At 35.4% G+C, this 14,564-nt stretch overlaps 1 protein-coding gene across 1 annotated transcript in view; it reads left to right on the forward strand.

The window, feature by feature from the left end:
- Nucleotides 1-14,564, forward strand: part of LOC106515521 (cadherin-18) — a gene marked incomplete in the record, with an annotated part of 145,299 nt that overhangs the window by 122,302 nt on the left and 8,433 nt on the right. The window contains 1 exon segment of the mRNA XM_014005361.1: nt 9,217-9,468. Within this exon segment, the coding sequence (XP_013860815.1) occupies nt 9,217-9,468 (252 nt within the window).

The raw sequence follows: 14,564 nt of genomic DNA on the forward strand, positions 1-14,564 counted from the left end.
TTTCCGTTCTTCCTATTTTTTCTAAGTTACTTGAAAAAACATTATTTAATCAACTACTTCAGCATCTAGAAGCTAATAATATGCTAAGAAATAGCCAACATGGTTTCTGCACGTCAAGGTCAAACATGTCTGCATTAATTTTATTCACTGAACAAAATACATGCTGCTTTGAACAAAGGTCAAGTAACTGGTGATGTATATATTGATTTTCGTAAAGCGTTTGACAGAGTTGATCATTATACTCTCTYACAAAAGTTGATTTCTTTTCAACTTTCATCATCTGCAATACAAATGTTTTCCTCTTATTTAACTGAAAGGTGTCAGGTTGTGAAACATGGAAGCTCTGTGTCCGGGTCTCTGCCCTGTTCCTTGGGAGTTCCGCAGGGTAGCATACAGGGCCCATTGTTTTTCCTATTAATACATAAATGACCTTCCAAAAATATTGAAGTATTCAAATATTTTAATGTATGCTGATGATCCTGTTCTTTTTTGTCTGATTTTAATAGTGAATCTATTAATAGTCAGTTACAAGCAGATATTCAGACATTTCATTGTTGGCTTCAAGATAATCTTTTGTCAATTAATGTTAAAAAAACTGTGTGCATGTATTTTTCCTCACCCAGGAGACATTTCAATATAACAAATCAATTCACTTTTTTAAACAAACCCCTTGATATTGTCACTACCTACAAATATCTTGGAATTACTTTGGATTCTCATTTGACTTATCGTGATCACATACATGTCTTAACCACTAAGTTGAAACAGAAATTATACGTTTATTCAAAAATTATCTGACATCTTCTGTTTCAAATATCTATCTTCATGCCATTTTACTCTCAACCATGAATCGTGTCTGCCATCTGCTGTACACTTTTTGTTGTGCTCATATTTAGACGTCGATTTTGCAAATGCTGCCTTTTTGAAATTTGGTATGCTTGTTTGTCTTTGTGTCTATGGCGTAATAATAAAGATTTGATTGTGATGCTGTAATTCTGAGTGTTTTATGTGCTGCAGAACAGGAACCTGCTGTAAAACAGCAATTTTGCTGAGTCAGGCTTGATTTTTAATAATCTTTTCCTGTTAAATAAATAAATCAAATCAATATTGGATATGTGATGGTGCTTATTAAATGAGAAGACAGGATATTTATTTTACTATATCAGTTAATTTGCTTAAAAGCCATCATTGCTACAGGAGCGATAATTCCTCAAACAATTCAAATTTACCTCCTGAAAATGAAATATGTTTAAATATTCAAAGCCTGGTGTAAAGCCTCAGGCCACTGTAAGACATTTATCATGCAAAACCTTTGAGCTTTGAAGATTTGTGTTTTTGCTATTCTTTAGGGATGCCATCTTTTTTTCTTTATTATTGTTAAAAGTACTTGGAAAAAGGTTGATATTCTGTAAATAAAATAAATAATACAGAAAATATTTATTGTTTTCTCATTGCAACATTTATACTGAGTGATGAGACAATGAGTAAAACTCTACCAAGGTGCTTTTCAGTGTTAGGTTTTGAGAAAACCATTTGAAGAAACCACCATACTGGCGCATTTGTCTCAACATAAAGCCATGCTTTTTTTTTTTCTTTGTTTTTTGTATGTGTTTACTTTGGATAATGGAAACAGAACATATTTAAGCACATAAAATGTTTGAGTTTTGAACATAATACCAACCAATTGGAAATATTTTCTGCTTTGGCAAAATGAAGTATTGTTCCAAATCCATCTGAACAAAAGAATTACCAGAGCACACAAGGAAAGAAGCTCTTCTTGTTGAAAAGGATTATTAGCAGATTTTAGTTGATGCTGAGTTGTTGTGCCTTATAGTTTGTGCTTTTGTTCCTATAGTAGCCTTTAGCTTGTGTTATTCTCTGATTAGATTAATTGATGTAATCCTGTGTATGATGGGCAGATTTCTTCTTTTGTTATTTGCCAGTGAGGACATGAATGAACAAAGGCATTTTTGAGCATATGTTGCACTTGGTAGAGGTAAAGTCATATGTATAGTTTATAAGTGTGTGTGTGTGTGTGTGTGTGTGTGTGTGTGTGTGTGTGTGTGTGTGTGTGTGTGTGTGTGNGTGTGTGTGTGTGTGTGTGTGTGTGTGTGTGTGTGTGTGTGTGTGTGTTTAACATATGTTCAGTCAATTTACCATACAGTATTTTGCATCAATCAGTTTTGGATAAAATGTAGTAATAAAGCACAGCTTTTACAAACATTGATAAGACCTCAGAGTATAGCAGTTTACTTATTACACCAAATGATAGAAATTAGGACATAAATATAGTACATGTTTGCATTTGTGTGAATTCATCAAAGTAAATATGGAAAATGACAGATTAAACTGAAACCAGCACTTCATCTCTTAAAAAGTAAACTGACAGAGAATAAAGAAAGGAGTATTGCACTCAAATTGATTCCATGCATCTGTATTACTCTGTATCCCCTCTGTGACTTTTGATCTGTCATAGTGCAACTACGTGTTTGATGAACGTAATCCAATGAAATCCATTTTGCATCTAATACGTCCTATTTTTTTCTTTTTGCTACTAGACACTAAGTTATTTTATATCTCTTTAGACATGCCTGACGTGTTTTGACGCATTTAAATATTTAATGATCATGCCATGCTAACATGATGCCAACACCATGAATGTCACATCTACCTCGGGTTGTTTCTATGACCTTGAATGGTATTGTAGCCTAGGCGTGAGGCCAACATGGCTTGCTTCATATGTTCAACAACCAAGCAGTGCTCGTTTACTCGGGCCCCACGGCCTCTCTGAAAATGTTGTGCGTTGTCAAAACCATTATAAAGTGTCACTTGTAATGAGGAAACGAATGCCTTCTTAATACTCCCCTAAACCTAACTAAAACCCTGTAAAAATCATTAGCTTTCTGTCTGACTTTTTTTTCACACCATAAAAAAACATCATCTATTCTAAAAGAATCCTAACCACTTAAAAAAAAAACCTATCTATTTTTACAATGTTATGGTTAAAATCATTTAAACACAGTGTTTCGTACTTTCTCATGGAACCAACTTTATTTTTTTGTATATAACTTGGAAGTCTTTTTTTATGACCACATTTTGATTTAGCAAAGCAATATATATGGTTATTTGTCTAAATGGAGAAGAGGCAGCTGCCCTGAACAGCCTCCAGCTCTTTGTGTTGACTGGAGAGCAGCTTCACTGGAGCAGTTAAATCCATCAATCAAGATCACCAATTGGGTAGCTTTATCCAAAGAAAATGGTTTGTGGTTAAGAATCTCCCTTTGGACATGGCTGATTATAAATTCAGCAGCTTATCTGTGGAGACGTGTCACTTTTGGACCTAAAACTAGCAAAACAAGTACTTTTCGTGTTGTGTAATTTGCCCTTTTTTCTATCAAGTTTGAATCAAATAATATCCCTTTCTTCTCATGGTTTCCATTCACTTTCTTATCTGCGTAAACCTCTTTGAAAAGTTTCAGCAGCTGCGCTCCGACTCTGTGGCCTCAGTCACATGTACTCAGTTGGAGGCTGCATGAACTAAAGAAGAAGAAAATACAGGCACAATGCAGCAAACTGTCGACTCCTGTGTCTGATAATTAAAGTAAGCTCTCCACACTCAAAGCAGCTTCTTTCATTGCAGTTGCCGCTGACTAACAGTGGGTAGCTGCTCTGTGCCAAGGCCTAATACATCCCTCTGTTGTTGTGCATCTGAAGAAAATCCCTCTCAGTCACTCACACCCCTAACTCTCTCATGACCTCCTTTCCTCCTCACTTATGGTTCGCTTACACAGGATCTTCCTCAAACTTATTTTTCTTCTGGTTTTGTGTACACATTTCCTTTCCTAAAAAAATCAGGTTGAAGCTGCATTCAAATCTCTGCAGTTAAATAGTCAATTATATCTGGAATTTATTCATCCTTTTTATTCATTTTTGATCATTTAACAATCATGTTTTTTAAGAACCCATTAGCTAAATTGCCGTAGATTTTTTTTTTTTTTTTTTTTGCAAAAAATTGTCACCACTTATTCATATCAGATACAGTATCTTCAAAGCTATTATGTTGTTACTCTTGGTGTGTTTTTTTTTCTACAGAAACCTGTAACAGCACCAGTCCTCTTTCGCTAAAGATAAGTGCAGTATTTGAGTGTCAGTTTTATTATTTTTTTTTTTTTGCTAAAATGAAACTGAAATTATTGTGAAAATGAAGCCAGGGCTCTTTAAACTCGTAGATGTGTTGATACAGGTAAAGTGCTGGATGAGCTACAGAAAGTGTAGGTCAAACTCGTACAGCTCTACAGACGTCATTAAAGCTGAAGCAGAAAAATAATGTGAATGTTCTGCTCAGCTGCTTTGGAAATTTATATCAAAATATATTCTTGCAAAGTATTTTTAAATAGATTCAGCTCAATCACACCTACTGTACAATGACTGAATATTGAATATTTATTTGGTCTTATTGTCTATTGCATTTATATTTTATTGAGTAAATAAACCAATTCATAAAGATTTCATTAAGCAAAAATAATCAAGAACACTGTGGAACCAATGAATCCTAAAGCTAAGTATGCAGAAAAACTGACAAAAATAAATCAATTTAGTTAAATTGACACAGAATCTGGTACTGAGAAAAAATATATATGCAAGGCAGGTGATGTTTAACACAGCAATACCCAAGGTGAAGAGACAACACAATGTAAAGCAAACTCTCTGACTCTGCTTTGGATCAAAACAATAGCACGATGTTATATAACCACAGGTGTACAAATATAGAACATTTCAAAAACAAAAAACACAAATTGAAATAAATGATAATAAAAATGAGCTCACCGTGAAATGTACCATTTAGGTGACCTGAAACAATATGACCGAGATTCTTCTGATTTGGATCTCTTTGACATAGATGACGTACTTCTATAAATAGCACACTGATCATTTTCTAACTCCATTTCAAACTCAGGAGATTTAAGGATTTCTTAAACATGCATGAATGAGTCAAAATAACACTTTTTGATGTGGGAATGAACATGATATACACTGCAAAACTGTCCATCTTACCAAGTTTTAAAATCTTATATCCAGCCAAAAAAGTATGTTTGATCTTGTTTTGAGACTGATTTACTAAACAAGAACTGATTGTGTAAGAATAATAATCTTGTTTTCAGAATGTTTAAGATTATTTGTCTTATTCGTCTGAAAATTTGACTCAAACTGTCAAACATTTCTGCCAATGGAGTAAGAAATTTTTACTTGGTAAGATACTTGAAACAAGAAAAAAATGAGTCAAATCAAGTATTTCAAGAATCTTACCAAGTAAAATTTTCTTACTCCACTGGCAGATATTTTGACTTAATTTGAGTCAAATTTTCAGGCTAACAAGACAAATAACCTTACACATTCTGAAAACAAGATTATTATTCTTACACAATCAGTTCTTGTTTAGTAAATCAGTCTCAAAACAATATCAAAAATACGTTTTGACTGGATATAAGATTTTAAAACTTGGTTATGTGGACATTTTTTGCAGTGAAAAGAAGTTGATTTTGCATAATGTTTCCCCTTTAACACTTCTGACAAAGAACAGGAGTTGTGGTATTTACCTGCCACAAAGAGAGTAGAATTTCCTGACATTTAAAATGGTCAATCAGTTGTTTGATTTTAGACCTGTACAAACTTTTTATGTTTATATTTATCGCAACATAATAGGTCTACCACAAATCCCTGTTCTAAGTTTGAAGTGGAAACTGGAGAGAAGCAGATTTCCATCAGCAGCACCTACAAACACCCACCGAAGTTTACAAGAAATGCAATAAAGTGCAAGTGTAGGCAAGTGTGAAGTCTGCAGAGAAGTGCTGTTTGTGTGTTAGTTTATTTAATTGAATTTTACCGAGTGTCAGTATTTTTATTTAACATCTGATATTTACTTAGCCTATCAGAGGTATAAAGTTATGTAGTTGTTGTCAGAGAAGCGTGTGATCAGATGCAAGCAGGCAAACTAGACCCATCAGACACATAGATCTCCTCCATTTCTTTGTGATTTTATCAGCTCCTGCAAAAATTCGAATAAACTTCATACCTTGAAAAGGAGCGTCTGGAATGTATAAGTGGTACGAAAGTTGTGCAAGTGACACTCCTCATCATGCTGCTACTTTTGGAAAAGTGAAAAATTAGGCCATTCGCCAGCACTGGCTTAGTGTGCTCCGTGCAAAGAGGAAATCCAGAGGGTTGTGTGGAACCTCACATGCCATGCATACTAATAGTGTTTTTCACGAGGTGCAAAACCAGACAGCAAAAGGAAAAGATGGATGATTTATTGCTGGTGTTTTTCTAAGGATTTTTCTTTTCAGATTGTTTTAATTAAAAATAGGATCTAAATTTATCTATTTTTTTTCTTTCAGAAGCAGATTTTTTTTCTCGCATTTTCTCTGTGGTGGCATGTCGTGCCACGTACGTACAGCTATGGATAAGCTGTGAAGTCTCATACTGGGTTTCCTTGTAAAGTGGATGCAGTGTGGCTGCAGATGGCCCATCTCAATGTTGTGTTAATCAACAAGCACACCGCTCTCCTTCAACCACCTGCGACGAGACGTGGGTTAATGTGAATTACCATAACATAATCAATTTGAACTTCCTCACTGTGGTCAGTACAAAGACCCGTGCTGCTGTGGCTCAGTGCATCAGCATGCCAGGCTTGTTACACTGAGCATCACAAACACATAACTCAGTTGTTCTCTCCTTGGCACGGCTTCTGTCGTCAACCTCGTGACACGCGGCGCGTTTGCTTCGACAGCCAGCGCCCCCCACTTACCCCTCTCCTCTGTCATTTCCACATCCTCATCTCTCTTAGCTGTTTGTGTCGCCAACACTGCACTCTCTCAAGCCCTCCACCCATCTGCGTGCTGATACGGTGATGCAGTGAATCTGACTTAATAAAGCTTGAAGTACGTGTTGTCTTTCAAGCTGTCGATCATTCTAATTATTCATAGATGGAGCGGGGATTGGAGTGGGAGGCGAGGTCTCAGAGCAGCAGCTCAATAGTACAGCTTGGCGGAGGTGTTCTCACTGGCTGGAAAGAAAAGGTTGCCCTTGTGCACGATTCAGCATTTTCAGGCCCTAAATAGTGTGAACATTGTGCAATGTGTCATGTGTGAATTTTTAGTTAGTAAGTCATGTGGAGCTTGAAGTTATTCATACAGCGACCTGATTCACCCAGCCACACAGTTTAAAGGAGTGGTAGTCACGTAGCTGGGCCTATTCAACCAAACGTTCTTCAACAGATGTGTTGTATTAACTTAAATTATGTCAGCTGGTTCCACTCAACAGAACTGAGTAAATGTACCCTATTTACTTGTAAAATAAATTGAAACATTTCTTCACATTTACTCAGTTTAGTTGAGTGGAACTAGTTGACATAATGTGTTTAAGTAAATCCAACACATCTGTTTTTTGAGTGTGTTTAATGAGTCTTAGTATACAGTATATATATATATATATATATATATATATATATATACTTGAACGCTGAAAGACACTCACTGGCCACTTCATTAGGTACACTTGCAAAGTTAATTAACACAAATAGTTTTTCAGCCAATCACATTGCAACAGTTCGTTGCTTTTAGGAATGTAGACGTGGTGCAGATGACTTGGTTAATTTCAAACCAAGCAAAAAAATGGGAAAGAATGCGACTTGGTTGTTAATGCTTGATATGCTGGTTCAGAAACTGATAATCTAATGGGATTTTTACACGCAACCATTTTTTTAGGGTTTAAATAAAATGGTTTCAAAAAAGAGAACACATCCAGTAAGTGTCGTGTGTGTGGGGACAAAAAGTCTTGTTAAAGTCAGAGGTCCGAGGAGAATAAGCAGACTGCTTTGAAGTGACAATAAGGCAATGGTAGCTCAAATAACCACTCATTACAAACAACATACTATGTCTGAACACACATGTCCAACCTTAAAGCAGATGGACTGCAGCAGCAGAAGACCGCACAGAGTGCCAGAAAATGAGGCCACATTTCCCACATGTTCACCAAAATTAGGCAATAAGAGATTTTTAAAAAAATGCCGGCTGAGCCTCTGTAAATTCCAGTATATCATCAGACAAACAAAATTAATCTCAGGTGTGTTACCTTGCAACATTCAAGTAAATTTTGTTAAAAGAGAGAGCTGTTATTATCTTAAGGGAATCGAAATGTTTGTGAAACCCTGGGTTTGTACGAGCCTGAAGGAGCGATCCACTTTAATCCAGGGAATAAGTTTGTGGATCGGTCTGGAAGATGAGGTCAAAACTGCCAGATCTTTGTAAATATTAAAGAGAATGATAAAATCTGGTTTTCTGAAGAAATATGGAGAAGTGTACATGAATTCATGCAAATTGTTGTTTGAGTTGGTGTTTTAAAATTTGTTTTTAATTTTGTGTGTTTTTATTTGTTTTTATTTGTTGTAATTTACTTTTCTTTTGAACATATTTTGGGTATAAAAAAGGGGCAGACATATGATTTATTCTTCTTCTGCTGCCTTTCACTTTATTTGATTTCATTTTGATTGCATGTTTTTTGTTCTTTATTTTTTGTTAAAAATAAAATCAATAAATTTCTAAATTAAAAATAATAAAATAATCTATAAATCGTGTTTTGTTTATATCTAGAATGGTGTTTTTTTGTAAATGCAAGTTATCTGATTTATTTTTTCAAATGTGAAATTCTGCTTTAGTTTACTTGTAAAAAGCAAGCAATTGTAGTATTTTGAGTCTACTTTGTCTAAGCTAATTTCATAATTTTCTTCTTTTCATTTGTATAATATCATAAAATTTCTAGCCTGAAAATACTTACTTTGGCATTTTTCCCCTTTCATTTTCATGTTTACCTGACACAGTGTGTTAAGTAATTTATTTATTTATTTATTTATTTTTCCGGTGAGGCCAAGGGGAAATGTTCTTTTACTGCACGTTAAAAAAAATGAAACCAACACCTCTGAAATCAATTAGCCTTGGCATACATACACACACACACAAAAACAGCAAGCCCTCTGAAATGCCTTCATGAGATACTTCAAAAGCAAAGAAAAAAGCTCTTATTTGCAGGTGTTGTAAGTTCTTTTATTATTTTCATTTAAATGCAGTCGGCTTCAAGCCTTTCTAAAAGAAGCACAGAATGAAGCATTTTGTATGTATGTGTATTTTTTCTCTCTAAATTGTTTTTTTTTTCTTCTCACAGACAGCTCAGCCAGCATCCTTGCCAGAAGACGACGTTACAACCACCTGACACAGGATCTGTACAAGCTGCCCATTGTGGTGTGGGATGGTGGGGAGCCATCCTTAAGCGGCACCAGTACCCTGACCCTCCGAGTATGTCCGTGTCAGCGTTACGGCAAGATCCGGATATGCCAAGGCGAGGCGTTCCTCTCTTCTGCGGGTCTCAGTACGGGAGCTCTGATTGCCATCCTACTGTGCATCATCATCTTGCTTGGTAAGTCTGGGATACCGCTGTGGGAAGTGGAGCAGGGGAGATCTGCATGGGGCAAATGTCCTGAGGCCATGGACAGAGGAGATGAACCAGAGAGAATCAAGGGAGAGTGGAGGGGGTAGGAAGGGTATGACAAGGGCAGGGAGAAGAAGGATGAACGGACATGGGAGACATAGGTAGAATGTGAAATTAGAAAGTTGGTGAGACAGAAGGTGAAAAGAATATTTGTAAAACTTAAGAGAAGGAGAATACTGTATAGAAAGATGGGATTGGGGGAAATGGTAAATAGGAACTATTACATTTTAGGGCCAAGGGTCAGTGGGATACAGCAAATAGGTTCATACAAACTAAAAGAATACTGAGTACAACCCAAAAAGAGGTATGGTGCAGTAAGGTATGGCATGATAGGATAAGGAAATGAAATGAAATATGAAAAATAGTAAAAAAAAAAAAAAAAAAAAAAAATTATTGGCCACCATAGGTTTTTGACTGGAAAATGTAACCAACTTTGCAACCCTTGCAAAGTGTAGATAATTAAAAATCAGGTCTGGATTTCATGCATCACTTCTAATCAGAAACCACATAAACTAGATCTAAAACTTTTCAGGTGGTATGGATTCCTGCACAGAAAATGGCTTCTGCTTGAATGGATCAACAAATTCTACTAAGCTGTGAATAATTATTAGGTTGGTTCATTACAAAAGGTGAAATGAGCCAAAACTGTAAAGCCAATAATGAAAGAGTGGGTTTATTACGGTTGAAATGACACAGAAAGCACAAAAAATATCAAACATTTTGTTTGAAAAGGTTCACAAAGTAACGAATGCATCTAAAGATCCAAGACGAGCCTTGAGAAACATTTTACATAAAATAACCAGAAGCTCATTTTCTTTTTGTGCACCCATGTTCTACATCAAACCATTTTTTTTCTGAAGATATACCAAGTTCAAAAGGGTTCAGGGACTTAAGGCCCATCATATTCGTCTAATTGGGGCTTTCATGCTCTTCTTTTGTCCATCCTTCTACTGTCGCCATAAAATTATTCTCAGCTAACATTTTGAAGGTTGTGTCTGTTCTTAAAATGCATCCAGCTTAAAGTGGACTAAGAACAGAGGAGGATTTATCATTCCTAAAAGCGGCAGCACATAATGTATCATTTAAGGGCTTTTTTAACACATCAATGTTGTCTGAAGGTGGCATGACATGTTCCACATCCAAAGGGACACAATGGGATCCAGTCTTTAATTTGCATTTGACAAAAAAAGCAATAAATAAATTTAAAAAAGTGATAGAAAGCAACAGAGCTAACCTTAATGCAAGAGTAGGGTTGGGTGGTATTGCTCATATTCATACTGCGGGGTAAACGGTATGACAGATTGTGTCATACCGTTTGTGTATTTGATTAGTTTTAAGTGAAAGGGGATAAAACTGAATGCCTCCATAGGTTTAGCTGAGCAGATTTTTAGGTGAACATGTGTTTCATAAACAAGCGCTCATAGTTGTTGATTGCTGTTGTTTCTATGCGTGCACAATTGTATAATCTTTACATGAAACACACCTTTGAAATTTAAAACATAACAAAAACTCCCAATATAATATATTACTTCAATAAAAAGACTTTGTGCAGTAAACACTGATTTGTCTTAACTAATAAAACAGTAAAAAGCAGTTATTCTATTAGATATAAACTTTATCAGGATAACTTAATTGTATTAGGTGCTAAAAACCATAAGTATAAATGCACACAGGTAAATACATTTTCAGCATAGCAACTTTGTGATCTAAAAGCATTCTTTCAAACAAGCTTCCAAAGAAAATTAAAGTGGAATATGATCATAGAAAAGTTATTTTATTATATTTTTTGTCTTTAAAAACCAAGTTCAAAATAAAACTTTTTACAGCTGTAATTATAATACCATGATACTGTGAAACCGTGATATTTTTGCCCAAGGTTATCATACCATCATAATTTCATATTGTCCCATGCCTAGCTTGGAGATAATCAGGTCACTGGTATGCAATGCTGTTTTGCTGTTTGTTGGCGAGCGTATAATGTACCATGTGCAGTACTTTTGTTCACCTAGAGACTGCAGTGACACAGGAGCAGTGATTTGTTTCATTAAGAGGAAGTGTCATGAACTTTTGCAAGTTAAAGCTGCACTGAACTGGTAGTGGAAAAAAGACCCCAATATGAAATTCACCAAAGCCCTTCAGGTCTGGTTTACCAACAGAGCCAATGAATGCAACTTTATGTAACATTAATAATAATCATACCTTCTCACAGTGTTCTGAGCATGCTCCATAGATCCTGTCTGCAGGCTTTACAACAAAAAGAAATGTTAAATTTCTAACAAACACAGCAAAATGCACTTACAAAATATACAGAAATATAAAGTTCTCCATGTAAGCTCGTGGTTCTTTGGTACAACATAAAATGTCTGTCAATGGCTTTGGTCATTTACACATATTGTTGCAGACTTGCACATAGGTCGATATATCTATTCTCATTCAGGGACTTGATTCAAGGGCAAGGACAGTGGTCCCATTAAAATGTCTAGTCTTGCTAAAACCAAATATTTGGTTATTTGTGTGTAAGAACAAAATGCACATCACATATATTAAGATGCTTGAGTGAAATCTTGAAGTCATCGTTGATGATTGTGCACACTGAAACATGGCCTTGAATTTAAGAAACCCGAAGCTTATTTGTATGTTTTATTTTGTATTGTCTTCATTTTTCTGTTATTTTCTTTTCTTGTTTTTATTATTGTTGGATGTTGTGTTGAGGACTGCAGATGTAAACTAGCCGTAGGCTAAATCTGGTGCAATGCATCAAATGTTTTTATGTTTATGTTTTAATTGCACATTGTTCTTTTAAATAAAGTTTGTTAGTTTTTTTCGTTCATTCGTTCGTTCATTTTATGATGAATGAAGTCATAGACATACACAAACTGTATACATATATTTGTTTGTTTGTTTTCTTCACTTTTTGCTTTGTGAGTGTGATACATTGCATTTTGTGACTAGATGAGAATGCGACAAGCAAATAGACATATGTGAGGACAATCAACATGCTGCCACTCTTCCTGATTTTTCTAGTAAAATATGTTTCACGTACCATGAAAACAAAACCGTCATAAATATTTTGGCAAAAGAAAGGACCTTTTTCGTGTTAGTAGCCAGTCATAGCACCCAGAAAGCATGTCTCAGATAGTGAGAATGTGCGCAGTGTTACTATGGAAACATGTCTTTCCATTGACAAGCAGAAGATTTTATACAAACTTGCAAAGATGATCATGTCTCCAGAATAGCAAAGCAGACCGTCAGTGTTAACAGGTTAGATAAGAAATATTCATCTGAGCAATCAAAAACATCAAAAATAATACACATATTGAAAGTGAAAGATCAAAGGGAACTCATTAAATTTCCAGAAGTAAACAATCACCTATCAGTTCCAAGAGGGTTTAGAGCTCCATTCTCTGTGAACCCATCTGCATTAGGACATGATTAGATAAAACTGTCTAATAACCTAGTTGCTTCTCTTTCCTCCTCTTATTACTGATTGTCTGTGGACATTAGTGCGTGAAGGTTATGCATAATCATACAGACTGTCTTCCTCTTCCGTTCTTCTGGCAGAGGCAAACAAAAGGCCATCAGTGTTTGCAGAAAACAGTTGAGTCAGAGACATGCAGTGAATATCTAAAGATCTACACAATGCAGACCCTAGTTAGGACAAAAAGCAGAAAATGATAATATAAGATTCCTATTTTCTTTGAGGGGAGGAGGGTTGACCTGTGTTTCAATTTGTATTCACACTCCAGTTTTGAGTTTTAAGTTTCCAGTTTCATGTCTCACATATCATGTAGCTCAGCCATTAGACACAGGTTAAACCCAAGAGACTTGAGGTTTTGTAAATGGGCTTCTACCAATAAATAAATTAATAAATAAACAGATTCTAGTCCATTAAACTTACTTTATCATTTGAATAAAATGTAAATTCTCTGGACCATTGTTTTACATGATTTCACCTACCATTTTGGCATGACAAAATAATAACAGCCGAGTGTATAAGCTGTAACGAACTGATGTTCAAAGATTCATCCAAAGTAACGTTTGTTTCTCTCTGTGTAGTAACATCACGAACAAGCATTGTTTGTGTTTAATGGCTCTTTGCAGACTTGGCATGCGCCTCTTTTTCAGGGTTTGCTTGTGCCTAATGGAAGAGAAAGAGTTTGTCCATTTTTACAGCTTGTCTTTTCTCTTTGTTTTCAATTTGAACACAATGTTCCCATCACATTTACACCTGACTGATTCAATGCATCATTATTACTGTGCATGTTGCATTCATTAACCCTGTATGTTCTTTAAGATCAGATCATGTCAGTACTTTACAGTGCACAAACCTATGTTCTTGAAAAGGGCATTGGACTGTATGAAATGTTATGTTTTAGCGTACTTGTTTATCTAATGTGCAGTGATAGTTGAAGAAATGTTTTTTTTTTCTAATGAAATGTATTTTTTATACAGTGGGGCGCGAAAGTTTGGGCAGCCTTGTCAATTTTCCTGATTTACTTTTACAAATCATCGATTGTTTGGATTTTTAAAAAAATCAGTAAAATATATTATATATGGAGAAAAACACAGTGATATTTGAGAAGTGAAATGAAGTTGATATGATTTACAGAATGTGTGATTTACAGAATGTGTTTAAACAAAATTAGGCAGGTGCATAAATTTGGGCACCAAAAAATAACAACTCAATATTTAGTAGATCCTCCTTTCACAGAAATAACAGCCTCTAAACACTTCCTATGGCTTCTAACGAGAGTCGAGATTGTGTCTGAAGGTATTTTGTATCAATTTTCTTTACAAAACATCTCTAGTTCATCCAGTTTTGATGGTTTCCAACCACAGACAGCTCTATTTAAGTGACACCACAGATTTTCAATTATATTCAGATCTGGGGATGGGTATGGCCATTCCAGAACGTTGTACTTGTTCCTCTGCCTGCCTTAGTAGATTTTGAGCAGTGTTTGGTTGTTGTCTTGTTGGAAGATCCAGCCTCGGCACAGCTTCAGCTTTGTCACTAATTCCTGGAC

The sequence above is a fragment of the Austrofundulus limnaeus genome, unplaced genomic scaffold (genome assembly GCF_001266775.1).
Source record: "Austrofundulus limnaeus strain Quisiro unplaced genomic scaffold, Austrofundulus_limnaeus-1.0 Scaffold30, whole genome shotgun sequence".
Classification (NCBI taxonomy): domain Eukaryota; kingdom Metazoa; phylum Chordata; class Actinopteri; order Cyprinodontiformes; family Rivulidae; genus Austrofundulus; species Austrofundulus limnaeus.